Raw genomic sequence first — 27,879 nt, 5'->3', positions numbered from 1 at the left:
AGCAATACCTCTCACATTTTTAACACTGGCTTTCAGGATGGAGATCATGGTCTGGTACTGGCTTGGAACCAGGGGGCACACAGACATCTACAAGGACTTCACATGCTTCAGCTGATCCTTTCAGTACTTGCAGCACAGCAGTGTTACCCCACCAGGCTGAGGAGCCACACTGTGGCCACAGAGTACAGCTGGGATTTGTTTGTGGTACTCTGAAAATGCAGGAAACCCATCAACAGCTTTGAGACCTCATCCAGCCCTGCACACCCCTCGTGGGATGTGGCTTGGAGGTTTAATCCACGCTGATCCAGCCACTCTGTGCTGAGGAACCTTTGTCTGCCTGGTGTTCAAAGCTTGTCCTGCTCAGTCACTGCCAGCCCCTCGGCCCCATACATATTTTAGATGCTGGAGTGGAAGAGAAAGGTGTAGAACAAGGATAAGCAAAACTAAACAGTTCTTAGGCTGTTGAAGCAACTGCTTCCAGCAGCTTTTATTTGTTCCTCACATCAGCAGGCTAGAAAGCGGTGTAGGTTTTACTGGAGTGTGTTTCTCTCATCAAGGGGGAAGATCACAGTTTGGGAATTTATCCTTATATCATCCTGGAGACAAAGCCCTCCACCTGCATCTTGTGCTCCTTCCTCAAGGGTCCCCTCCACCCAAAAATTAGTATCACTCAAGACAGGAGTGATCAGCAAGTCCTACTTCTCTGTGGGAGAAGGCTGCAAGCCAAGTGAGCCTGGTTACACCAACAGCCCCACTGAACACACACAGCAGCTGCTCAGAGGGTACAGCATTCACAGGAAGCACCGAAATTGAAAAACCTTACGCTTTTTATTGCAGGTTTGGTGTTAGTGTTTTGGAGAGCACAGCTGCATTAGAAGCAGATATTGTTCCAACTTCCCTTCCCCACAAGACTCTGCCACAAACTCGTCAGCCCCAGGCAACTCCAAAAATTGTGCCTGGCTTTGCAGTGCAGACAAGCGTTCAAGGGAGGACCAAGACCCTCATGTGACTTGTCACTGAAGAACAATAATGATCCAAAAGCTTGCAAAATGAAAAGGCCAACACATTAACTAGCGTTCCCTGCTCTGCTGGGAGACACGTGAGCTTGTTCCCAGCTCCCTGACACAAGGATGTGAGTAGCCCTGCGAACGGGTTGCCCTAAGCTGTCCCCTTGGGATGTTCCGCTAACTTAGTTCTGATGAAAGTCCTTGCTCTGCTGTGCAGGAGAGGAGAGGCCACTCACTTGGCAAGGAGCTGCTGTGCTGCTCAGCTCTGCCAGCAGAACGTTCCCTTCTGTGCTCTCGGCTGAGCCACAGGCAGAAACAACCCCAAAGGCTGCTCTTGCTTGCCCACACAGCAATGAACAGTCTCTATTCCCTTCTCATAAGCTGACAGCTACTTCTGTTTAGCTTTTCTTTCCACCCCTACAGGGCAAGAGATATAACACGCTAAAAAAAAAAAAAAAAAAAAAAGAAAAAAATCATTAAAGGAACTTAAAAATTCAACACCACCTCTCTTAATTAAGGTGTAACCCTCCCCATTGCCAGTGGCCTCTTCTATTCAACTGTAAAGTGCTGGTCAGGTTGACTTTTTTTTCTATTAGATCTCATGGCTCAAAGACCCTGAAAACCTCCACGCTCCTACAAAAATAAACAGTTGTGTTATGCCTATATTTTATGGTATTGCCTTTTCATGCACATTTCCTTCTCCCGTGGAACCCAGGACGGGGGCAGAGCCAGGTCTAGTCATCCACAGTGATGTTGCGGAAGAGATAAGCCATGGACTCGCCGTTGTGGATCCGCCGGATGGCTTCCGAGAGGATCAAACTGATATCCACAGTCTTTATCTTGGGGCACTGCAGCTTCTGCACCTCGTGAGGAACCGTGTTGGTCACCACCACCTACGGATGGAAAGGAAAGAAAGTTGTGCCACTGAAACGCTCGCTCTCCCCGAGAAGCCACTCTGGATTAGCTCCAGGAGGGGTGTGCCCCTGCTGTTCCACAATTCAGGGGGAGAAATCCTTGTGGGATTGAAATAAATGGTCTCCCCCACATGACAGTCAATCTGTTGAGGGGACCAACATAACCAGCACTCTCCAACAGCCACCTCCACACAGGCTGATGGGTCACTCAGTTCACAGGATCTGACATGTCTGTTACTAAGGGTGAGGTGTGAAATCTTGTCCTCTTGATGTCCCAACAGCCCCTCAGCAGCTGGGGGAGAGGGGCAGGGAGAAGGGCTGCACAGTGAGATGGCAGCCACATACCACCAGCTGCAGTAAGGGAAGTGTCCATGCAGGGATGACTAACACCTGCATTAGGGAGAAAACATACTCAGGGAAGCAGACCTGATCTGAACAAGTATTAATCACACACACTTTTTTTGTTCCACTGAAGAACCAGCTAACTGAAAGCACCTGATTACACTAGTGATTTCAGAGATGAGCTGTGTGGCATGGGAAGAATAAGTTTGTGAGTTTGGATGTCATCAGAGCCAGCCCCTCCTCTGCAGAAAGCAGACTCACCTCGTCGATGGAGGATTCCTCTATGAGACGGGGGGCATCTGCTGACAGGAGCCCATGAGTTGCCATCACAAAGATCTTGTAGGCTCCACGCTCTTTCAGGATCTCTGCAGCAGCTACAAAGCTTTCCACGTCATCAATGATGTCATCCTGAGGAGAAACAGAAGGAACCTCAAAACCAGAAGTTTACAGTGCCTGCAGGGCAGGAGTGGATCTGCAAGGTACTGCAGCTTTGGCCATGCACACAGATGAAAAATATAATCCCTGTCTACTTCAGCTGCTGGTGAGAAGCAAGGACACCCAGGTGCATGACTTTAATCTGCAAATGCCATTTCCCTATTTTAGGGACCCTTTTTCTAGTGTGGAGAACAAATACTGTGTCTTGGAAACAAATCAGTCCCTGCATATGCACACACACACACAGAGCTTATCATCAGCAAGGTGTTTTTTCATGGGGGTAGGAGCTGCATGTTGATTGCTTACACTGCAGCCTGGCACAGCAAGTATGAGAAGCTCAGCAAGTTTTCTTTTTCATTTGTTGGGGTTTTTTATGGGGGTTTTTGTTTGGTTTTTTTTTTTTTAAACACTTCAGGAGTTTATTCTGCATGTCCTGGATTTATTCAGTATTTGCAGACATCTGACATTTGTAGAATTAAGGGAGCAAGGAGATTTTAGGGCTTAAAGTGCTGAAGTACAAAGGGTTTTCAACAGCAAGCTGAAATAATTGAAGCCACCAGCAAAACTGGAGAAAACAGTGTCTAACAATCATGTTCCCACCCCTACACCAGCAATCCCCCTCCTACCCTCAGGGATAGAGCAGCTCAAGGTAAGATGCTGTGAGGAAGCCACCCCCCAACTGCCCCTGTCACACTCATACCACTATGATGGCAATTCTTCCTCCAACGTCTCCAACCACAGTTATTGGTGGTTTCTCCTTGGCCATCATCACTAAAGAAGAGAAAAAAGAACTCCAGGTCAGTCAGGCTTGAATCAAACACCAACAGCTCCACCACACAAGAGGCTGAACCCCTATACATGATCCTGACACCCACCTCAGTGGGAAAGCACTGGTTTAACCATCATCTTCCTCCTTAAATGAACAGCACTGCTGCACAATGAGGAAACTCTCTGTTTCTGTGGGGACCTCATACTGACCTCAGAGACAGCAAGCAAATCCAACAATCTAACAGGTCCCTGTGCAAGGAGAGCTACAAAGCAGCACTTGGTTTATGGGACATGCTGGTGACTTTCTTTTTCCCCCAGAAAAAGATCTGAAAACAGGTCATGTCTGGGAGCAACAAACGGGATTCTCTGAGCAGCACCTCTCAAAGGGCAGGTGCTTTACGAGCTGCAACTTTTCACCTGCTGGACTCAGCAATCCATTTGCAGGATCAGAGACTTGCACTGCAGCTCTTGCTTTCTCACATCAACAAACACACAAGGCTCTTTCAGAGGGTGTAAGAACATTAATACCACCTGCTCAGGCAAAGAAAGCTTAAGGAAGTTTGCAGAAGCAAATTTGCTGATTTTTTTTCTTTTTAAGTGGATTAATGGAAAGAGCAGGACAAAATCCAGTGGAAACACAGTTGTACAAGCTCAGTGCAACCAGCAATTGGATCAAAAGGGTCTGACAAGGTAGCACTGACAAGCTGTGCTACCTGACACAGTGAAGAGATGTACTAGGAAATAAGGTTCCACTCCCTCCTGACTCTGCTTTTGCACTGACATGGTTTATGCCAAACTACATCCTGCCAAACTTCCAGCAGCAGTATATACATAAAGAGATATGAACCAGGATGCACTGAGAGTGTCCAGATGTAACACAGCCTTCAGACTTACATCAAACAGCAACTGGCCTCTGATACAGGCCAGGGACTTGCTGTCCATCAGCCAAACCTGTCACTGCCACAGGGTGCTGGTTTGTACAGAACAAAACCTGCCAGCATGGAAAGGACACTGTGGTGGGCATACAGGTGACAATCTGGACTGATCTAACCACTGAAGCAAAGAGGAACATCCTGCATTTTGTAACACTTACCTGGCCCATCTCCACACACCCCCCTCCCAAATCTGATGCTCTCTATGGGTAGTGCAGCAAAGTGTCCTACCAAGGCACTTGGTACCCCTCCTTTTGCAAGCTCAGGTCTTGCCAGGATTCTGACCACAGAGGCTTCTCAAGTGCTGAGGAGTTTCAGACAACCTACACAGCAAGACTTTTCTGCTTTAAGATAACCTACTTCGATGTAATACCTGAGCAGCAGGAGAACAGAAGCCATTGCCCATCAAAAAGCCTGTCTGAATATTGATTTCTGCCCTCCTGGATCAAAATAGTTCTGCATGAAACTCCTCATCCTGCACAGCAGGCTGATCCAGTAGTATTCCCACATCTCATCAGTGCCTGGGAATGCTTAGAGTGCAAGCACAGCTGAGTGAGTGAGTCACACTGAGGGATGTGATGAAAGCAATTTTAAGGACCACAGCTTTGAAGATTCATGTGTAGAGCTGTTCTTCACATACACAACCTACTCCACAGACTGGTTCTCCATAAACCTACCAAAACTGTATAAAAGGTGTCCAACAGTTCTGTTTTGACCAAAGTTCCATCACTCATTGCCAGGTTTTGCAGTTAAAGTCACAGCTACCTTGGACTGAAGAGTTAATAGCTCTTCATGGCACAGACTCCCCAGCCTCCCTTGCACAGTTATTTGAGTCTCCTATCAAATGCAATGTCACCTCTAATCCTGAAGGAAAAACATTCTTATGAGAAGGATGAGTATTTGCAATAAATGCAGATTAAGCATCACAAGAGATAAGCAGATCATAAATTTCAATTACAGGCACTACCGACCTGCTTAGATTAGTTATTAGTTTATTATCTAGTTTGGACAGTAATAAAGCTCCTGGTGGGAGCTGGGAAGTATCAAAAGGATTCCACCTGGCTGCCATCCCATCCTCCATGTGTATCCACAGATGAGTGCCATCTCTGGTTACAACAGCCAGGTTAGGGGGAATCTTTCTGCACAAATGGTGAACAGAACTAGAGAGCTGAAATTCAACCCTATTTTACTCACAGAAACATGAAGTTTCAGCAAATCAGTATCCTTCTATTCCATAAAGGAAGCAGACACTTGCTATGCTTAAAGGCTAACATGGCAACTAGCAACATTAGCAGTGCTTTGCATCTCTGTTTTTAAAAAGCTGTATTTCGATTTCGTTTTATTTTTAAAGAATGGTAGGCAACGTGTCGACCTACCCGGATCTTAAAGAGATGTTCTCCCTTTTTCTTGTTCAATTTTCTCTGCAAAAAAAACAGAAACAAAAAATTGCAAGCCAAAGATCCACCCACAACCACATCAAATCTCAAGAGAACTGCTCCGACGTGATGAGAGTTTACACAAAGGTTACTGCAGCCAGTTTCTTCTTCCAAATCTTTGGACATATCAAGATGTGCAAGTCAGAACTGCTATGAGAAGGTGGCTTGAAAAGTGATTCAAATAATAAAGAGCATTTTCCCCTCCAGACTGAAAACCTCTGTTTATATGCAGACAAAAGAGGGTAACAGAAATAAGCCACAGTGGTACTTTTGCCTGGCATAACCCCTTGGATCATGTACAAGTTCAGGTTAAAGAGTTGCTGACTTTTTCTGGAGAGTCAGAAAAGATGCTTGTGGTATCTGTAGCTTCGGGGGGGGGGGGAGAGAAGAAATAAAAGAGAAAAAAACAGACCACCATTTTTATAAAACAAGAATATCAAAGAACACTTTAATTCTGATGTGTGTAACATATACTTAAGTACCACATGTTAAAGGCAAGATTATTACTGGCATGAGGAAACAGCATTCCCAGGTGTGTAAACCTGTTGCTGTAATTAAGCAGTTAAAAACGGGTTAAGAAACTCTAAAATAATTCTGTTTGGAGCTGACAGTGTGCATTAAAGTGATAATCACCAAGAACTGCAAAGCTGCATTTACAACAGAGCCTGTGAGCAAAAGGCTGCTCAAAGAATGAACTGTTTTGTGTAGAGATAGCCCTGGAAGGACAGAAAACATCCCTGTGCCCAGCCTAAACACAGGAAAGATGGGGGTAGGGAAGGAGGAATGGACCTATGGTCACTCCAGTTTTCCCCCCCAAACTCTCTTCCTTCATGGCAGTTTGCTGAGCCCCGGGTTTGAACCATCAGCTCTGAATAAAGTACTGAATTCCAGAGCCACTGAAATGATTTAACAGATGGTGTTCCACTCCTTTTCTCTCCAGGATGAGGAGACATGCAAAGAGTCCACATGCATTTAAGGCACAGCCCTGAGCCAGCTGCAAGCTCTGAGACACAAAAGCCCACAATCAAAGGGAATAACCCCGGAGTGAAGTCCTGTCTCAAAGGCTCTGCTTTCAGGAGTGACGTGGGCTGCTGCTGCTGCTCGAGTGCAGCATTTTAAGTGCAATTAGAAGCACTTCTGGCATTTTTCTGTTGTGGCTCCACACGAATCACAATATCACATCAGGCCACACTCACAGGACAATAAATAAGCCATTACACTGCACAGCACTGATTAATTAGAGGCACATGATCTCTCCCAGAACGGGGAGACAAGGTGCATGCCAGGACACAGGAGCCCAGCCAATTCACTAGGAAGCCCATGAGGAATGGCACAAAGCATAAGCCATCGCTGTGGGGCTCTGGGGCTGCTCCCAGACACAGGTTTCACCTCTCTCCTGGCTGTAACACAACTGCCTGGAGCCTGAACTGCCCAGTCTAGGATGCTCCACAATAGTCTGCTTGTAGCCTGGAGCAGGATGCTACACAGTAAGTCTCAGCCACTCTCCAGAAGTATCCCCACCTGCCTGATCCAGGCCAGCGTTCCTAAGCCAGGCAGACCCAGACTGGTTCTTTTTTGACAATTAGAGGGTTTTTGGGACAGTTTTGGTGTAAGGAAGCATCCAGCTCTGGGTGAGCAGCACATGTCTGACCTTTCATACAGGGGCACAGCTTTGCTCTGCCCTCAGAGCTCACACCACCAGGAATGCTGGTGATGCCACATGGCAGGAAGAGCTGATGGAGGATTTGGTGTGATGTGACATTTGAGGTGGGAAGATGCTTTTCAAATGACTGAACTGGACAAGAAAGGAGGCACAGCAGAGAGGGTAAGTACAGACACTCACAGCACTGCCATCCCCAAACCCCATCTGCATTTCCAGCTCTGTCTGGCAGAGCACAGCTCCCTGTCAGAGGCTGACATACAACCAGGATGCACTAGAAGCTTACAGACTGCTTTCAGACAGGAATTACCTCAGAATTCTGCACCTCCAGTAACAGAGCCCAGCTCACTCAAACCCAGGTATTTGTCAGGTTAGAAAACTGGACAGAAAAAAATCAACTTCCTACTGAGAGTTTTGGACAAGTTTGCCCCAAAATCCACCCCACGACTGACAGCTACCAAGCCTCAGCTTGACTGTTTTACATTTGTGCCTTAGGCATGCAGGGAGGTCATTGGTCAAGTGCTGAGTTTGTGCAGGAGATAAAATAAGAAAGTGGTGATACACAGCAAATTAGTTTGTGTTTGGATAGCTGAGGACTGAAAACAATTTTCCCCTGGAATCATAACTAAACTGGACAAGGACACATTTCTGTATGAGCTGCCATTCACAGGGCTCTCCAGCAGCACAAGCTCTCACAGCTGAGCTTCCCTGAAGTGACATATGGTTGGAAATAAAAACACAAAACTATCAATGCCTCGGTAGCAGACAAATGTCAGCTAGTGATATTTTGGAGGACAGCATCCTCTTCAGAGTAGGAGGGGAGGGAAAAAGGTAAGAGCAACCATGCAAATTCCTGTTCCGTTGGAAGGGCATGAAAAAAAATCCCCTTGTCAGAAGGGGGGGCAATCAAGATGAAGTCCCACACTTCATTGCCAAACCCCACCTGGCCCTCAAGGCCCAAGAGGAGTTTCACCAGCAACATAAGCACTGTTTAACTGATTGTATTCTAGTGAGCAAGGACTGGGGTGATGTGAAATGCCTGCAGTTTTACTTGCCTCTCCTCCACAAGCTGCCCACGAACTGGTTGGATGTTCTCCCTAAACTTCAAAAGAGGAGAGGCTTATCAGTAGCCCCAACCTCTGCTGGTGTAATTAAGTCTGGCTGCATGATGGAGAGCTCCTCACCACACACAGCAGCACACAGCCTTTCCCACGGTCACTGATCCCAACTTCTGTCCTACCACCACATACCCAGAAAGCTTAAATCCTCCCGAGAGAGAGAGATGTATTTTAATTCTACTGTTGTTATTGGACTGCTGCAGGAAAACAAGCAATCCTGAAGGTGGCATTTCCAGAACACAGGTTTTGTCCTTTCTCCTTTGCTGTCTGCTCCCAAATCAGCAGCTTATCAATCAGTGGCAGGAGCTCAGGAAACAGCTCAGCAATGCTCCTGGAGAAACTATTCACCACAAACCTCAAAATCTTGTTAAAACAGATGCTGGAACATGATCACCTTGGCTGCCAGGATGAAGAGAATTTCCAGCAGTAACAATGGCTGCAGCAGAAGGGGGAGATAAAGGCCAGCCCTCCCCTCCACAATGGAGCAGCAGCTCCCTTATTACCTGCACTTTTGCATTTCTTTTGTTTCATTAGCTCAGTGAGTTCTGTTGCTGAGTACTGTAAAAGCATCACCTTCATCAGGTTTGTCAGTCTGACACTGTTGAGCAGGCACAGCCAAGGAGAACAATACTGATGCTCTGCATGGCCAGAAGGAGTTAAATAAAAACCTTCCCCTGTGACTTCTCCTACAACTCGCTGATATCAACCTTTCCACGAGAAAAATTCCACTGGTCCCACTGCCATCAGGTTGGTTATAAACCAAGAGAAACTTCCCACCAAACTTCTTTTTTTTTTCCCCCCCAAGGGTAAGCAGAGAAACTTGATCTTACAGGGCAGCTCCAGGCCAGGGTGCACAGTTGCATTTTTGAGCATTGGAGGGGAGTGACGCCCGTCATCCATGTCCTGCTCCGTGCACTGAGCCTCCCCATGGATCACTGCCAGCCCCAGCCGCAGCCTCTCGGCGTAAGACTGAGCCCTGCAAGACAAACAGCCCGTCAGGAAGGAGTTGGGCTGATGCAGCTTCCCAGCCCAGCCCACCAGGTCTCTCCCAGAGCCAACAGCAAGCAAAAGCTGCACCTCTGTGGCTGTTCCCCAGCAAGAAACTTCATTGGAAGTGATTCTTCATTTGTCCTTAATATCCTAAAGTTCACTCTACCCCTTGGCTCCACCTGGGGCCTCCCGTATTCCTCCATATATCTCCATTCTGAGATAGTCAGGCACTGCTGAAACTCAAGCAGCAAGTCTGATCCTAACCCCAGGTGAAGCACTTTGCTCTGCAGCAGCAGAGACCTCCAGAGTTTACTCCCACCCTCCCATACTTTCCCTGGTGTATTTCCCACCAGCTCAGGTATTTTCCAGTTTAATTTTAACCAGCTAGTAAAGCATCCACTTACCTTTTAGCTGCACCAGGAGATTTGGCTACAATAACTGCGTTTCTGTAATCTGGAATCTGGATGTGACAAAAGGTTATTTAATTAAAGAAAGACCTTCTTGCTAGTAACTGGTTTGATATATGGCTAAATAATCACGTCCACCCTCCTCCCCAGACCCAAATCTTCATTCTTCATTTCTCTCTGAAAGAGAGAATGAGGCAGCTGCACTTGCTTTCAACACCAGTATTTGTGTATTCTGCAAAGGTGGGAATGTTCATGGTGTTTAACCCTCTCCATATGGGGAAGCCTTGCTCTCACCATGTGGGAATAAATCATCAACTTCTGCACATGGAGAATGAAACCTCCATGCTCTGCCCCCAGCTCAGCATTCCCAAACTCAGCCCAAGACAAAGTCTATCAATAAATTCAGAGCAGTCAGAAATCCACCACTGCCCAAGGGGTAAGGGGAGGCAGTGGAACAGGATTTTAAATGTGTTTAGAGGCAGGAGCACAAACAGCATCTCTGCAATGGCACTAACTCTACAGAGAGCAAGCTCCTCTCCTGAGAGTGGTGGAGCTCAATTTCCATCCAGGTACAATCATACAGTGTAGCATCTTCCCACTTTCTCCCCTAAGAAAGAATTCCTTAACAGAAGGATTGACCTAGACTGACAAGACCACCTCTACTTAAGGAGAGGCTCAGTGCTGCTGCCATATTAAGATAAGAGAAGTTGATATATACAGAACTAGAGTAACCTCACTTCTTCCTGTATATACTGAAGCAAGAAAGGGGATGCTCTCAGGTTGTCTACTGGAAAGCTGAAGAAGCCTTGGATTTCCTTTTGATGAAGGTCCATAGTGATAATGTGTGTTAAACCTAAAGGGAAAGAGAAGAGAACAGTTTATGGAAAATATTCCCACGTGGCTGGAGTTCCTTGAATATCTCCATTTTCCAGACTGTTTTAGCTGTTACTCAGACTATTGTGCCATGTCATAAAATAATCATAAACAGATGGATGCAGAAAGTTCCAAGGACATAGAGACAAACAGGCAGGCAGTGTCACAACACTGGGCTGACACTGTATTTCACTACAACACTTCTAGGCCACTTCCCCAGGTGTGAGTTACAAAGAAACACAAGAAAGCCGAAGAAAATCAATTCCCCTGAAGTGGCTCAAGAGCTCAGCAGCACATCCCCACATCTAATGGGAGAAGAACTGAAGGACAGATGCCCTCTGGATGCCCCTCCCTGTGACACTCACCTGCCTTGGCCAGCATGGAAGCCAGCAGCTTGCAGACTATAGAGCCCCTCTTCCTCATTTTGCTCTGTTTGCTGTAGGGGAAGTAAGGGATGACCCCGATGATGTTCCTGGCACAGGAAGTCTTCAGTGCATACGCCATTATCAGCAGCTCCATGACAGCAGTATTCACATCTCTAGGACATTTGAAAAACAATTCCAAGTATTAGCAGATGTTCTTCCAATGCAACTCTTTTTCCATTTATACTCAGACCTCTCCTCACCAAAGTTCCAAGGAAATAATGCTACATCTTAGGCTAATGTATGCAAGACCCAGACTGCAGCCATACAGCTCCTTCCACCACGCCACAACACATTACAATCAACTTTTACATGTACAGGACACGACTCCAGCACTCAAGAGCTGGGGGCTGGAATTTGATTTTATATTCTAACATGAGCGAGGTACATGATGATTTCCCTCCATCATCACACAAAAAAAGGGTTTCTTTAAAATTTATCTTGGAACAAATATTGCCTGATACAGTGTATTTTGAAATAAAATAGTCTTTTAAAGAAGCAGCACACATGCAGCCAACACTTCATCCACACTGGATTTATTAGGGTATTTTTCTTTTTTAACAGTGCAAGGCAGGTTATTTTTCCTGCCTTAAGAAATACTGCATTTTGGAGCACACAAATTCCACATGTATCCCTTTGGTGAAGTCAGCATCTCCACACTCTCCAGCTTATCTAGAGATGGAAGGAACAACAGCACAGGAAATGCTAAGGGACTGTTTCTTGAAAGAAAAAGAAAAACAAAACCAAAAAGCAACATAGGCAGAAGAATCACAGAATATGCTGAGTTGGAAGGCACCCACCAGGATCATCCAGTCAAACTCCTGGCCCTGTGCAGGACACCCCAACAACCCCACCATGTGCCTGAGAGTGTTGTCCAAATGCTTCTTGAACTGAGACAGGCTTGGTGCTGTGACCACCGCCCTGGGGACTCTGTTCCAGTGCTCAACCACCCTCTGGGTGAAAAACCTTTCCCTGATATCCAATCTAAATGTCCCCTGACTCAGCTTCACGCTGTTTCCTCGAGTCCTGTCACTGGTCACGAGACTGAAATATCCCATTTTCAGTTTGCTCCACCATGATGACTGGCATGGCCCAGCAGGAGTGAATTCATCTGCATTTTAATTCATTTTAGGAAGGGGAAGAAAACTCCAAGCCTCTTTAGTTCCTTAAAACCAACACCAAGAGACACTGTCTGCATGATCACAGACTGACTTGAGACCATTTGGGAACTAAGAACACACACACACTTCAGACAGTGGGACAGACAATCCTCCTGCAGCACAGACACCCTTGCCTGGGAGTCTGCAGCCTCCAGTGACACACCACATCCCCAGGCTGGTCAGGAGGGCAATGCTGGGGCTGACTGGGCCATCTTTCCACACAGCAGCAGAGGAATAAACAGCACAGAGCAACCTAAAGCTCTGCAGAGCTTTTTTGGACGTTGCCCAGACATTGCTCAGGACCTGTTTTCCTCCTGAGCACCAGAGACAGCTTCTCCCACTGCTCAGAGACACGACCCGTGACAAACCTCTGACCATTTCCACCTCCCCACCGCTCTCCCTTCCTTTGGAAATTAACCTCCACTTGTGCCTCTTCATTTGTGAGGCTCTGGGTCTCTGTTCTCCCGCTGGCCCCACCACAATGCCATGTACACACAGGAAAGCTTTGTTGGCTCTGCAGCACACAGCCAAGAATTACATAAAACACAGCCCCCTGCCACACAGGACAACGAGCAAACAAAGAACTGTTTCTTCCTTTTGGTGTTTTAGCTGTGCCAGTAGGGCCAGGAGAGAAGAAAGAGATGCTACTATCAGTGTCATACAAAAACAAAGTGGTCAAGTTTAAGCCTATTTAAAGTTCATCCAAGAAATTCATTATTTTTCATCACTATTTTTCAACTTACCCCTTAAAAAAAAAAATAAAAATATATATATCTATTCACATGGAAAGCAGATAAAATAACAAGACTGGGAGAAAGGTTTTAAAAGGCACCTGCAGTCCTGGTGCTGCTGTGGGACCGTGGCAGCCCTATTGAAGTTACTCAAGGAGGAGCAATTCTCTCAGTATTCCAGCAGGATTCCATGCTGGGCTCTGGAAAGCTCCTGCAGACCAGCTGGCACAGGCACTAGGCAGAGGTGGGTGTGTCTGTCACTCCAGCAGGGCTCAGGCTGGGTGGCCTGGGGAAGTTGTTGAGGTGATGCTTCATGCTGAGCCATCACACTGCTCTGCTCCTCTGCAAGGGGCACTGACCCCAACCAAGGACAATAACAGGGGGAAATAACATCTGTGGTGGAACCCCAGCCAAAGCATCTCCAAAACAGGGACCAGGAGAGCATCCCAGCCTCCCTGCTGCCCTCCCCACCTCCTGCCTTGCAGCCGTGCTCCCAGTTAGTTACTGCTGGGAAGGCTGAGCCAAGACCTCACATGGGGACTGTCAGCTCATTACCAGGATATTTAGAGCCAGCTCAGCCATCCCCCTCACCCTACTTTCCACCCCTCTCCAGCAGCCTGGAGCCTCCCTTGCTGCTCCCCATCCCTGTCTAGGACATCCCTGGACATTCCTTCCCTGGAGGCTGAGCAAACACCTCATGTGACACTGTCAATGGACTTTGCAACAACCAGCACCAACACTGAGCACTAAAAGGCTCCTTTCACTTTCAGGGTATCACAAAACCACCAACTTCTTCATTTTTCTACCACCTAAACATAAGCTACTTGAATTTCCCCTCATACAAATGCCAGTCCACACACCAACAGTCTTGCATGATACCTGTCTTTGTCACTTTTTTGTTGTGCTCTAGGCTTTCAGGACAGGGAGCCTGTATCAAATATTCAGGTCTCTCTGTTTTCTCTCCTGCATTTAAGATGCAGACTGAATTCACACTGCAGCATAACAAGGTTGTTTCCCCTCTCTCCTCCTTTCCTACCAAGTCCTAATATTTTGTTTTCTTTTCAAACCACTGCTGAGTGTGGAAGTCCTATTCTTAGATTATTCCACACAGTTGCTCTTTTGACTCTCCTGAAAGGCTCCCTGAAACCCACTAGAAAACTGAAATGCCCTTGAACCTGTCCTCTCAAGCAGTGCAGCAAGGCACAGCTGCAGTTTGGGAATAAAAGATGATTTGGCTGCACAACAGTGGCTCCTACCTGGAGGGCCTTGAACATTTTGGCTAAAAAGGGACCAATTTCTTGGCCCACAATGCCAAATTCAAGTTAATGGAAAAACAAGGGGGTCGACAAGTTAAAAGCAGGGGAGATTTTCTCCTCCCAGCACTGTTGCTGTCCCTAATGCTCTGAGTTGCCTCTCTGTGAACACTCAACCTGTTTCATGTTTACACAGCTCTCAGTTACAAGATATTTCTGAGAACTCCTCACAAGGGACAAAAGAATGGCACCATTCACCGGAAAGGTGATCCTACAGCAGGGGATTTTCATCTTGTGGAGATTTAGTTGCTCCCTGGGGGAGAAAACACTTGGAGCATCTCTCTGGAAAGAGATGAGCCCTAGGAAAATGTTCCTGCCTGCAAGAGGAATTCCAGAAGTGAGTAAGCTGACCTAGTAGTCCTACTGATTTCTTTAACAACAGGCCAAGCATTACAAAGAGGAAATGAACTTGAATTCTCAGAGGCTTCTACTCCTTTGGCAAGCAAGGAAAAATTCTGTTTCTAGGTTATTCTGCTCTGCTGCTTATTACTTCTTGGGATCTCCAAAATCTGAGCAGGATTTAGTAACCTGAAAAAAGCTGTCAGAGCAGGAATACTCTTGTTTTGCTAATTGTGCAATAGGCATCCTAACAATACCTTACCTCTGAAAACTATGCCTCCCCTACCCATAGTTGGTTGTTTTGCAGTTACCATTTAATGTCTGGGCTCCTTTCCCACCACACCAGTGCTGTATCAGTAGTCTCTTCCTCAGCCAGGGAGCAGCAAGGTTCCTGGGGTTACAGCTGGTTTTCTAGCCCCCTGGTTACTTGCAGCACTTCTCTTACTCCAAGACTAGAATAGTCCAAAATAAAAACAAAAAAGGCCCACCATCATCAAGAACTGCAAAAATACCAGAGGGAAGCTGCAGGCTTCCACCTGAGCTAAGTTTCACATCACTACAGCGAAAGGGTAAGAATAATCCAGCCTGTAATTAAAGCCATGGCTGCTGTTTGATGCTGGCTCTGCTGCTTGGTAGTTGAGGAAATCAGCCATCCTGGGATGGAAATGCCAGTCAGAAATCACCAAACAACTGAGCCCAAAAGGCCACCACACACAGAGCAGGGATGTTTCACTTGCAGCCATCAGTCACACTTGTTCCTGCCTCAAGTGACACACTGGAGCTATTTGATGGGAAGAGTCTCAGCTTGCTGTGGCACAATAGATCCTCTGGGAATGTCAACAGCTTAACACTATGTGGGGTCTTAGATGTGAGTCAAAGCAATGACAGCACTGGTAGGAGTTCCACTGGTTATCCTGTGAGTAAACCATCCAACCCTCTGCTGACCCAGGTATTCACAGCACATCCTGGGTGTAAAACTGAGCCACGAGTCCCTTACCTGGGGATTGTCTGTATGATGAAGATATCCTGTCCCCGGACAGATTCTTTTATTTCAACTCTTGTTTCTGAAAAGGATTGGAAACAGAGTCAGTTTTGTTTCCAAACATCAGGCTGACAGTGACAACACACCATGTTTTAGCAGCAACCTTGCCCCCTGGTCAGGGCAGATGAGGACTTGCTCCCTTGCCCTTTGTGCACACAGACCCACTAGACACACAGATGAGCAGAGCACATTTTCCAAAGGCTGGTCCTGGGCAGAGCTGGCACGACATACCAGTGAGTTAGCTGTATTTACAAAGCAAAAGCAGGCTGAATAGCTGTTTCTTATGTTTAGAAGACAATTGCCTAATTCTCAATTAGAGATCCTTTTCGCTCCTCCATGGAGTGGTGAAAGCTGTCAACAGAACATTTGTTAGTGAGCAATGAACCACTCAAGGCAGAACAACCTTCAGGACTCACCAAGAAGGTAACTCAGCTCTTTCACAGCTGAGCATGGGATCAGCTCCATGCAAGCTGGACAGCCCAAGGCAACACCAGCAGCACACAGAACTCCCCAGTTTCACTCCCAAGGTCCAGACATTTCAACAGTGACATGAGCTGGAAGTCTGGGTCTCTGCTGAACACCATTGCTACAGTCCCTGACTCAACTGCAAAAGCTGAGCCCCAAGCAGCTCTGCAAAGCCAAAGCAATGACTCCAGGTTTCCCAAGCACCTGCTTAGCCACTCATATCCCACACAGTCATGAATTAGAGGGCAGGGATAAGCAAAAGGAGAGAAATAGCTGCACAGCTATGGAATTCAAAGTCTAATTGCCTGGGCACTGGCAGTAACCTGAAGGGACTCAGCAGAGAGCAGACTGATGTGCTGTGCAGTGATGAAGAACGACTTCAGACCTTGTAGCAAGCAACCTGATTTAAAACCAACCCCAAAGGGCAGCGAGCTCTCACGAACATGAACACACCAGCCAACCCAACCATAACCGCCCATGGTGTGGCCCATTCTGGCTGCAAGAGCAGCAACACTATCATAAATCCTCCATCCCTTCCTCCCACCTGCATCAGCTCTCTGGTTCTAACCTCTCTTGCAAGTAAGGTAATGGAGGTCTTGAAACAGTAAATGTCTCTCAGCCAAGGTCCAAGAGGTACATTACCCAGCACAGCCTTGAATTCTCACTCTTTAAAGCAAGAGAACAAGTCCTTGCTAGGGCAGCTGTAACCTGCCTGTGGCAGGGGAGGGCTGGAGGAAGGGGATAATTTAAAAGTTCACAAGGCAGACACTTAGAAAGCAGGGCATTACTTTTAACCCTGGAGCTGTTCTGCTAAGCATAGGAGCCAGTAAGATTTGGCAGCAGCCAACACCTGAGGTAGGGCTCCAAAGGAGAGTTTGCTGATGGGCAGACAAACAAGATAACAGGGGCAAACAAGGAACACATTTAATTGCTTTGTCCAAGGTCAGACACAAAGGTTTAGCACTGCCAGGAGCAGCTGTAACATCACAGCTGAATCACTGCACTTATTAGACAGGTCTGGCCGATGGAGTTACCCAGTATTTCTAAGATTACCTCAAACAGTAAAGATTTCTCTCACCTCCATTGGTTTCCTGGTACACCACAGATTTCCCCAGCTCAGCACCGAGACGCCTGGAGAGGAAAAAAAAGGAAATAAAAAATGGAGAAACTCAGCAGTTTGTGATCCAAACCAGGGACTGGACCAGACATTACACACCAGTAAAAACACAGTGTTGCCCAGGAGAGAGCTGAGTGAGCCAGCCAGGCTGCTCATCTTCCCCAGGAGTCTCCTTCCCTCTGACATCCCTGGGGAGGGCCCTGGCACACACCACTCTGCAGCAGGTCAGTGCTGTACTCAAAGAGCCAGTCCCTGTACTGACCACAGGCTGTTTCTCCTGCAGAAAAAGGACACCCCGCCAGCCTGTGCAAGGCCACCTTGGGCAGGGTTTGATGTGCAACTGAAGTTGAATGATTTACTCAGACTCAATTAATGGCATCTGAGTCACTTTTTCTTTGACTCCCACTCTCTTTCTTACCTCTCCCCAAACCTTCCTTCTGAAATAACTCAGCTGACTAAAGAGATTTTAACTTCAAAAATTTATTTTTTTAAATTACTCCTTCCTCTTCTCAAATGTCAGTTCTACAACACTCATCACAACAAAGATTAGTCACACCCCTCTTTTTTTTTAAATTTCTTTCTTGCATACTAATGATTCACTTTGAAGAGCATTTTAAAAGGTTCCAGAAGGCAGACTTCTCCCTCAGGTGACACTTCAGTATTTAACTGTGCTGACAAGTAATCCATTAGTAAGTATTCAAAGGCATTTGTGCTTTAACCATGAGCTTCAGCTGCGAGACTCCGCACCAGTGAGACTTTTGGGACAGATGTGCTGCTGAAACTGGGCAGGATGGGGCAGGTAAATCCCTCCTCTCCTAGGATCTGCTCAGTGGCCTTGCTCACACGCTGGATTAGGCAACAGTTTATGCCTGAAAATACCTTTGCTCACCACGCTGACTACAGCCATAGTTTCCTCTCTGCACACATACTGTATTTACCTGGGCACGGGCCAAAATTTGGCATATCAGGACTGACCCTAAATGAAAGTCCACATTCGTTGCTGGCTTTTCCCTGGTTTACAGACTTCTGCAGTCAGGCCCTCTGTATCTCCTTGCCCAGACTCAGCCTTGTACTTCAGTTGTCACCAAGACTGGGTTTTTTTCCAGGATTCAGAGTGAGGCAGCCTGACCCTGGCGTGCTTCTGTCCCACCAGCTACTGCTGGGCTCAGCCATGAGCCAATGCTGGAGGTCCCAGCTGGAAGCTGGCCTGGAGAACGTGCCCAGGACAGCTGTGATAACAGACACTCCAATGCTATGGGATGTGTTTGCTTAGCTGGCTCTAAAGCACGTATTTGGCACGATCACACTCCCCATCGTGTGTCTGGCAGCACGTTTTGCAATGGCTGGGGCTGGTGAGTAAACTCCCACAGCTGAGAACTGTACGTGTGAGGCTGTACCCAGCCTGGCTCGGGTACCAACTGCAGCATCACCAGGGCAGGGAAGCCTCCCAAATCCCTAATTTGGCTTCTCTCAGCCCAGCTGGGTTAAAACTTGCAGCTGCAATGCAAAGAAATCTTCAGTACCTCCAGTATCTTCAAAAAACAGCTGCTCAAGCAAGGCAATCCTGGGCACCTCCAGGACAGACTCACAGTAAAGGTGAGTTTTGCAGGTGGGAGCTCATGCTGCCAGTTGGGATCCTGCTTCCTTCCAACGATAGTCTGGCATTTACAACCACTAAGCTCAGTGCCTTGCTGCCAAGGCATCCAAGTCCAAACAAGCTCAAGAATCGCACACACGCAACACAAGCAGGTGGAGGGGTGAAATGTTTCATGACTCACACTTGCTCCTCCACAACTGCATGGCAAGTCTTGCCTCTGGAGGCACGTGCACCCTGACTTCACTGCAGACAGCACGTTCCAACCTCACTACTGGGGGGAAAAATTCCATTAGTGAGACCATGCAAGTCTCTCAGTCAGCCCTGAATCTCACGGCAGGAAGGAAAGGTTCAAAACCACTCCAGCCAGACACACTGCAGCAAAACACCCCCTGGAAAGTGGCACTTTCAGTGCTAAGTGGTGGCAAACAAAACCAGCAGATTTGTGGTGCTCGAGGGTGAGTTGCACTAGGGAAGGTTTTAGATGGATATTAGGAAAAACTTCTTCCCTGAAAGGGTTGTCAAGCACTGGCTGCCCAGGGAAGTGGTGGAGTCACCATCCCTGAAGGGATTTAAGAGACATGTAGATGTGGCACTTAGGGACATGGTTTAGTGGTGGCTTTGACGGTCCTGGGTTAACAGTTGGACTCAGTTTTAAAGGTCTTTTCCAACTCTATGATTCCATGATGCATCCAGAAAGAAGAAACCAGAGCCCAGTGCTCCCCTGTTCAGGTCCTACAGCAGTAATGCAGTTTCTGTGCTGCTGAAACAAGAAATCCTAAAGGCAAGTTTGCTGCCCCACAGCAACAGGGACACTGAACAACTCAGCTCGTCAATCCTGGGTGCAGAGGGCGGCAGAAGGGACAGCACAGAGCTGCCACCTTGAAGGAATGGGAGGCAGTGGATTGGTCTGGTCAGACAATAAATCCCAGCTCTGCTCCAACTGTTGCCTAAACAAAAGGGGTGGCAGTGGGAAGGGCAGGAGATAAAACTGCCCATGAAAGTCACAGGTCAGCCCCACCTGCAGCTCCGCAGTCCCATGAGCCCCAGGCACAGCAGGACCCACAGGCAGCTCCCCCAGAGCAGTTCAGGTATGTGCACCCCAGGGGCACACCTTCCACTAAACCCCTTCCTGAAGGCTTCGATTAGCTGAGATATCACCGCTGAAGGAGTCTGATAAACACTGATTTGGCCAAGGACAATTAAGAGGGGACTGTTCGGGCAGCTCCTGTTGTAAAGCAACTGAATTCCAGAGCACTTTTTGATAAAAGGGAGATTTGCACAGAAGTCAAGGGCAAGGCATAGCCTTACCCACCACATAGCCTGGGAGCAGCCACAGACTTCAAAGATAAGCTCCTCCTTCCCACCACCTCTCCCTTTTTTTCTTCTTCCATCCCAACTCTTTTCTCTCTAAATTCTCTCCATCCAGAAGCTCCCCGCTGGTCACTGCTTTAGGGGATGGAGGAATTGAACTGACAGCAAGGACTCTGTTTGCATGTGGCTTCAGGACTAACAGCATAACCACATGAAGCTGGGCCACCACAGTTACTGACCACTGTCTGAAGACACAGGACAAAAAAGGTGCCACTGCAGGTAACCCAGAGCACACACCCCCTGCAGAGACACAGCTGCTCCTGGCAAAAATAACATTTTAGGTCCTGTAGATAAATCACATCTCCAAGCAAAACAAGCTGCCATCCTTGCACCACCTCCACCGCTAAAGCAACTCCTCTGGGCATGACAGCATCTAAGAGAATAACATCTCTTTATGGCTTTAAAAATCCTCCTCAGTGCAATTGGCCACTAAAAATTTATATTGATCTGGAATCTCTCTCTCTGTAAACACTGCTCAGAAAAGATGATCTAACTTTCCGCAGTCTCCACACGTGCCAAGAGGATATTAAGCTGTGGATACAAGAGTGTTTATAAAATCTCACTCAAATTCACATCTAAATGCAAACAGCTCAGAAGTGACCTGTAGTTCAATGAGGAAGTGACACACTGCAGTATTTTAGGAAACACTGTGAGGTGGTATTAGATTGTTCTTTAAAATGCTCCTCTAAAGACTATCAAAAACCACTGTACCAGACTCTTGAGACAAAGGACAGTCAATGAGACTTCACATTCAGCTGAATCAAATTTCAAGAGGCAAATGCACTTGCAGTATTTTGTGCCATCAAAACCTGTTTCAGTGCCACTGAGAAAGGCCCTCAGCCCAGTCTGTGCTTCCTCCTCCCCACTGTGACCAGCATCCAAGACATTTGTAAGGTTTTCTCCAAAGGAAGCTTCAGGGGGAAATCTGTATACAAAGCCCTTAATTACGGTATGATTTTACTTTGGCAATATCCTCTTTGCTACAAAACACTTTCACTGGTCTCAGCTCTGCAAACACCCAGCTCTCCCCACACCTAAAGACTCCAAGAACTGCTGCAGACTCCGGAAGGATCTGGAGCAGAGGATCTGTGCCGTGACCAACCGTGGCCAAAGCAAGTCACAGCCTGACTTTGAATTGCTTTTCAAACTTCTGCAAATCTTTATTTAAAGATCAGTCATGGTCCAGCCAGCACAATGGCAGCTCTGCAGTCTATTTCCTAATCTCCCAGTACTTGAACAGCCAGGAAAGGGAAAGGGAATGGCAGCTTCCTGGACACAAGGCAGTCTGTTCAGATATCCTTAAAACTACCTGAGCTCTCCTTTACCACTCTCCATCCACCCAGCACGACTGGGTACCTGAAGAACAGTCCCTATTGCTCATCTGCCACTTGGATCACTTGTTCCAGCCATGCCAAAAGCCATGCAGCCCAACTACTGGCAAATACCAGGCAGATTTTCCTCTCCTCCTACCAGCCTGCTCCTCGAGAAGGAAATTTCCCTAAAGCTGGTGCTGGCCAGCACAGAAAGCTCCACACAAGCCAAATCTCCTCAGCTACATTATGTGCTCCCCCTAAGCTGCACAGAGAATCCCAAAGCCCAACTCCTTCATGCTCACCCTACTCCAGCACTGTTCCCCACCTGAACCCTCTCCAACAGTCCTGCTTTTTAGCTGGTTATTCTTTTCCCTTTCCAAAATCCTCTGATGTACCTTCACCCCAATATCTATTAGCCTCCTGCCACATCTTCTGAGATGGAAAAGAGTTGGTGTCACCTCCCCTCCTCACACAGCTCCACACTGGAGCTGTTTCCAGAAGGCAAGAACGGGGTTTGGGGATGAGTGAGAGCAGCATTCCAAGGTCTCTGTGCTCTGACTCCCCTCTGCCACCCTCTCAGATGCTGGCAAGATGACCTAAAGGGAAGGGGGACATTACTCTTCCTTCATTCTACCAGAAATCCTCCTTCAGCAGAGGGAGGTTGCTGCAAGTCCTCTGGCTATTTTGTCTCACCCAAAAGCAGGGCTCACCTCTTGACCACAGGAAACACCACCCTGGGTTTAGCATCACCCAGTTCCCTGCAACCAGAGATCAGAACACAAATCCCTGTATTTTCCTCCCTACTCCTCGTTGTTTAGGCTCATGGCATTGCTTTATCTTTAGATCACCAGCCTTTTCCATGCTGCAAAGCAAATGAATGTCTGGAATACTCACATCCACAGCTGGCAATGACAGTATCACGTCCCCCATCACGGAGCTGCAGGAGCACTGGGGACACATTAGCAGCTTCAATCAACAATCACCTCCAACCCAAATACATAAGCAGTGAGCAGAATGTAAAATTTGTGCCCTCTGAGCCAAGCACTGCAGTCAGAGGGAGATCTAAATGCATCTGTTGGACTCCGGAGATCAGAAAGACTTGCCAGACCTCCCTCCCCCCAGTAGCACACAGGCCCATTAGGGATCAGCACTGGCCACAGAAATTATCTTTCTCCCCTGCAAATGCAGCTCATAATCAGGTGCCAAGTGTCCTAATTACAGCAGGAATTTTCTTTCCATCTGGGAAAGAATTTTAAAAAAATAATGGTCCCCTCTTGATTTATTAGATACAAGTATATGGTTTAATTTATGTTTCAGTGGTGCCAAATCTAAGGAGCATCTTCATTATTTAAAGTTTCACGAGGTATTTGGTTCTTATAATCCAGTACCATCTCCTCTCCCTGGCAGACACTGATATCAACCACAGCTCTGAAAACCCAAAGTGAAAGTGAGACTGACCATCAGTCACTGTCTCATAACCAGACAAGAATGCTCAATGGGAGTTGTAAAGATCAGAACTGTGCCAGAACATGACACTCAGAACCAGAAACGAAAGCAACTCGGGAAGTTCTGCAATAAACAGAATGAGGAGACTGACCTGATTTATGTCCCATTGCTCCTCTCCAGGCTTGAGGTTTTAAAAAAGGATAAGCCAGGACTACTCATGTATAGAATTTAAGATTATACCTACAGGCAAAGAGCAACAGAGCCCAGATGGACAGGAGTCTCAAGGGGCCCTACTCCTAATATTGCGTGTTGTTTTAAAGTTCTTTTACTGCTTATACTAAAGGTCATAAAAAAACTTTAAAAAGAACGCACAATATTAGAGGACAAACTCACCCTTATAAGATTGCTCCAACTCTACCTCAAGGTGCAACTGACCTCCCCAGCAAAGTACAGGCTGGGATGTGAGACAGGGGGCAAGGCAGCAGCAACCTGGAAAAACAAGGGATGTATTACAGATGTGTTGAAACAGCCCTTGAGCTCCTGGGGGAGGTCAGTGAAAAAGCATCGTAGAAGATGCTGAAAATACCTTTATTTTTGGGACAGTTTTTACTGTGGGCAATTCTGTGCTGTTAATGGTTCCAGATTTTGCACCCACAATGAAGACACATGTCCTTAAGTCTCAGGTAAGCAGCAGCTGTGCTCTTACCACCCGAGCATCCAACATCCCGCTGTGAAAGCCAAGGTAAAGAGCCCACGTCACCCCTATTAGGAATTTACTTGGTGAAAGACAGCTGGGAGGCCACTCTGGATTTGGATCCTGCTGCATTTCTCCCTTGGAGCATCCCTGGGAGCCCACAGAGGGTAACATCAGCACGTCACCCAGCCAGCCGTGCGCGCCATGGCCCGGGGAACCTGCTCCGTGTCTCTTCTCATTACATCTTCAAAAAGAAGGGAGTTATTTTTAAGACAAAAAGCAAAGAATAAGGATTGCCCCTTTGCTCTTTCAGTCCCAAGAACTCAGAGCTTGTCCTCAGGGGACTTGTGTTATGCTGTGTTGACGCAACAGGACAAGCCTTGTAAAACTCTCTCCCATCTGTTGCAGCAAAACTTACTTTTTTATAGAGAGAGGCTTTAGTTTCACAGTTGTATCAGTGAAGGGAAAGTGATACAGAACTGACCAAGCATAGTAAGAATATATGAGCCAAAAAAAAAAGCTTTCTACTCCCAAACACAAGGATTCCCCTCTCTGCCTCACACCCAAAGAAGTCCATCACTATCATCCAACACACATCCCAGCCAAACAGCCAAGTCAGCTCTGTGGAGATAATCTGTGCTAAGGATTCAACACAGTGTTTATTAAGCTAACGGGACGAATAGCAAAGTGTTCTTGCAGTTTAAGGTGGCAGCACACCTGTACTTAGTCATGTTTCCAATGTAAGCATACCCTTGGAGGCAGGAATGGGACAGAAAGGGATAGCAGAGATGTTGTCAGCTGCAGCAGGCAAACAAGCACTGAGTCCCCTCGATTTTGGGTGCAGCTTCATATGAGAAACAGCAGCAAAGAAACCCAAATCCCGCTTCAAGATGACAGCCCAATATACAGATGCCCATCTCAGAAGAGTCCCTTTAGCTGGGAGTGCCCTAGTTTGAAACAAACTAATTCAAAAACAAAAAGGTCAAGTGCTGGGGGAAACCCAGTGCTCCTCTTGTGCACCAGGAGCCCCCTTTTGGAGCCAGCTGTCAAACCCCTCATTCTGAAGGACCCAGCACATCCATCCTGCACCAGACAAGGTCAAACTCTGCCCAAATCGATGGGTGGAAAAAAAAAAGAGGGAGACTTCTACCCTGAACTAAGCTCCCTTTTGTCAGCATGTGCTGCCCACCTCCCCTACCTCCCCAAAATCCACACTGGTCAGTGCAAGGGCAGGTGCTGTGCCCGAGCTGCACATGAACACTCCCCAAGCCCCAGACAGGGAAGCTGTTGGGAAAAACAAGGTCACCAGCCAGAGAAAAGTTTTGAGCGTCTCCCAAACCTGCTAAAAAACGCTCTCCGAGGTTTGCTCAGCCGAGTTTCTCCTCCTGCCTCCCCAAAAGCAACAGCCTTTGCTGCAACCCGGCCTTCCCAACACCAAGATGGGTGTCAGAGGCGCAAGAGGCGGAAAGCAGCGGGTCCATCCCCAGCGCTGGGTCGGGCTGGGATAACCGGCGGGGATGAGGAGCAGCAGGACGTTCAGAGCTGATGGAGATTCCCGGTGCGAATCCTCCGCGGGCAAAGGTGTCGGCAGCAGATGCCCTGGGAAGGCGGGAGGATGCCAGAAGCTTCTCCAGCCGCTCAGGAGGCGCCTGAGGAGCAGCGGGGGGAGAAAGAAACTTGAAAAGAGAGGGAACTTACTCCGTGATCTTCTTCGCCAGCTCGGTGGAGGCTGCCGTGGAGTTGGCCGAGAAGACCCGGTAGCCACTTCTGGCCGCGTTCATCGCCAGAGAGTCATGCAACCCCCGCGGAGCTCGAAAGTGGGAAAAAACAGATTTATAAGGCAACAACAGCTTCCGTGGCATCCTTTTCTTCCTCTCCGCCGCGATCGCCGCCCCTTAAGGGGTGGGGAGGAGGAGGAGGAAAGGGAGGGGGGGGGAGCCCTTCCCGCTACCTATGGACTTGCTGCTGCACTCCTATGCAAGGAGAGGGTGGAAATTATGAATATTACAATAAAACGGAGCAGCAGATGCCTTGGTGGGGCGGGGGGCTTGGAGGGGTGGGCAGACAGCAGCTAACCGCAACCCACACCCACCCCGTGCCCACCCAGTGTCCCCTCACGCACCGGGGGAGGGACGACCCCCAAAATGAGCGGGGGTAGTAAGGCGGAGAGAGGTTGCCTCGGCTGGGGGAGGTGGGGCGAGCTGAGGGGACACAGGGGGTTTGTGTGTGAGGCAGCAGGGCTGGACAGGGGTCTCTGTGGTGGGATAGGGGGTCACTGGGAGGCGGGGGAATCCTTGGAGCGGACGGTCCCCTCCCGCTCCCCTCACCCAGCGCAGCGAGTTCGGCCACACGGCCAGAGCGCCGCTCCCCTCCGCCGCCATCTTATCGGGGGAGAACCCGCCCCCTGCCGCCATCTTAGGTGAGGGCACCGCAGCCGCACTCCCCCCTCACAGCGTCCCCTCACCTACTGCCCCAGCAGCGCCGGTACCTCGGGAGAATAGCGGTGGGAGCTTCCCTCTTCAGGGGACAAATACACCTCCCGCTCCGCGAGGGCGGTTCGCGGCGCGGCCGCCTCGCGCTTCTGCGCGGCGGCGCCGGGCACGGGTTGAAGGCGGGGGTTAAAGTGCCCGTGCCTAAGATGGCGGCGGAGGAAACGGAAGCGCGGCGGCGGCGCTCTGGCCGCGCTCTATGGCGGGCGGGCGGGCGGGAGGACCCGCCCGCCCCGCCGGATCAAGCCCCTGTCCTGCATCGCTTCCCAAGGGAACACTCGCTATCGGGCGCTCCGATGGCTTCTGGGGAATAGGGACAAAGTCCCTCTCAAGTCCAGGGACTAAACGGCTTAGATAAGCAGAAAAGTTCAGCTCCAACCCCCGTCCGGCAGAGCACTGTGCTGACCTTTCCAGGCACTAAGAGTGTGCTTATAAATATAAATATATAAATACAATAATACGTATTATATATTAAAAATATATATTATATATGTATATAATATGTATATCATATGTTATATACGCTATGTTATATATGTTTATAATATATATGTATATAACATGTATGTATAGGAAAGAGGTGAAACTTGGCTGAACATATATATATGTATATATTTTTATATATATATATATATATGAATGATATGTATCTCAGCCTCAGGAGCTGGGAAAGCAAGGGGAAGTGACACCACCATGAGGATCCATCCCCCTATGGTCAGGATGACTCAGAGCACCCGACAAAGCAGCAGAAATGAGGATATCTCACAGAAATTATACATTGCAGGGATGGCAAACAGCATTAATTTCACCACCAGCACCGCCCCCGTTGCTGGGTTCCCCATGGAGGGGAGAGGTTTTTCCTGGCAGTTTCCTAAGTTGCTGTGCAAAATCATCATCCCTTGTCCTGTGTCCTTATAGCTGGGAGCGGGGAAGGAGGAGGAAGCCTGGTGGGCTTCATTCAGGCCACAGAGGATGGACATTCCATGACTCAGTGGCTCCCCGGGCTGCTCTGGCGCGTGGGGCCGGGTGTGTGACGGCAGCAGTGCCTCTGGCAACGACTCCCTGTCACAAACATTTCATGCTCAGCTGGGAGCTGCAGCATTGCCATCGTTCCCCTTCTGCTGAACACTTCATTAAAGGTTGTCCCTCTCCTGTGTCCTCCGTGCAAACGAGGTGGAATTGCCTGCGTCCCCTCCATATGGCACCATTGTGCCGCCCAAGCACCAGGATGGAAAGTTTCATCTCCCTTCACCACATCTGGTGACATGTCACCTGTCCCTGTGGTGTTTCTCTCCCCACATCTCCCTCCTCCTGTGTCCCCTGCGGGTCCTTCATGCCTGGGCAGAGCAGGGGCTATTCCAGCTCGACTCCCACATCCCAGCTTGTCCCCAAGACAAGGCAAGAGCTGACAGCATCAGCTGCCTGAGTTCATTCCGAGGAGGCAGCACAGCCAGGCGTGGGGTTCTGATCGGGCCTTCAGGCTGGAATAATCCTGGGA

The 27,879-nt window shown here is 48.1% G+C and overlaps 1 protein-coding gene across 9 annotated transcripts; it reads right to left on the bottom strand.

The window, feature by feature from the left end:
- Positions 1–806: 806 nt before the first annotated feature.
- Positions 807–26,534, bottom strand: PRPSAP1 (phosphoribosyl pyrophosphate synthetase associated protein 1). Of its 9 annotated transcripts, none has more exons than XM_032706479.1 (11): positions 26,361–26,534; positions 25,591–25,702; positions 17,433–17,485; positions 15,845–15,911; positions 11,248–11,420; positions 10,747–10,862; positions 10,007–10,062; positions 9,443–9,588; positions 3,399–3,469; positions 2,525–2,671; positions 1,410–1,900 (listed from the first exon to the last, which is right to left on the bottom strand). In XM_032706479.1, the coding sequence occupies exons 2-11, from the start codon at positions 25,671–25,673 to the stop codon at positions 1,742–1,744; spliced, it is 1,071 nt and encodes a 356-aa protein (XP_032562370.1). In that variant the 5' UTR covers positions 25,674–25,702; positions 26,361–26,534; the 3' UTR covers positions 1,410–1,741. The 9 variants fall into 9 exon arrangements, with proteins under 9 accessions (XP_032562362.1, XP_032562370.1, XP_032562363.1 ...); XM_032706472.1 differs by having other exon boundaries at positions 26,357–26,516; XM_032706475.1 differs by having other exon boundaries at positions 26,381–26,515.
- Between the last annotated feature and the right edge of the window lie 1,345 nt (positions 26,535–27,879).

The sequence above is a fragment of the Chiroxiphia lanceolata genome, chromosome 19, assembly GCF_009829145.1.
Source record: "Chiroxiphia lanceolata isolate bChiLan1 chromosome 19, bChiLan1.pri, whole genome shotgun sequence".
NCBI lineage: Eukaryota > Metazoa > Chordata > Aves > Passeriformes > Pipridae > Chiroxiphia > Chiroxiphia lanceolata.
This window is presented reverse-complemented; position numbering and strand designations above follow the sequence as displayed.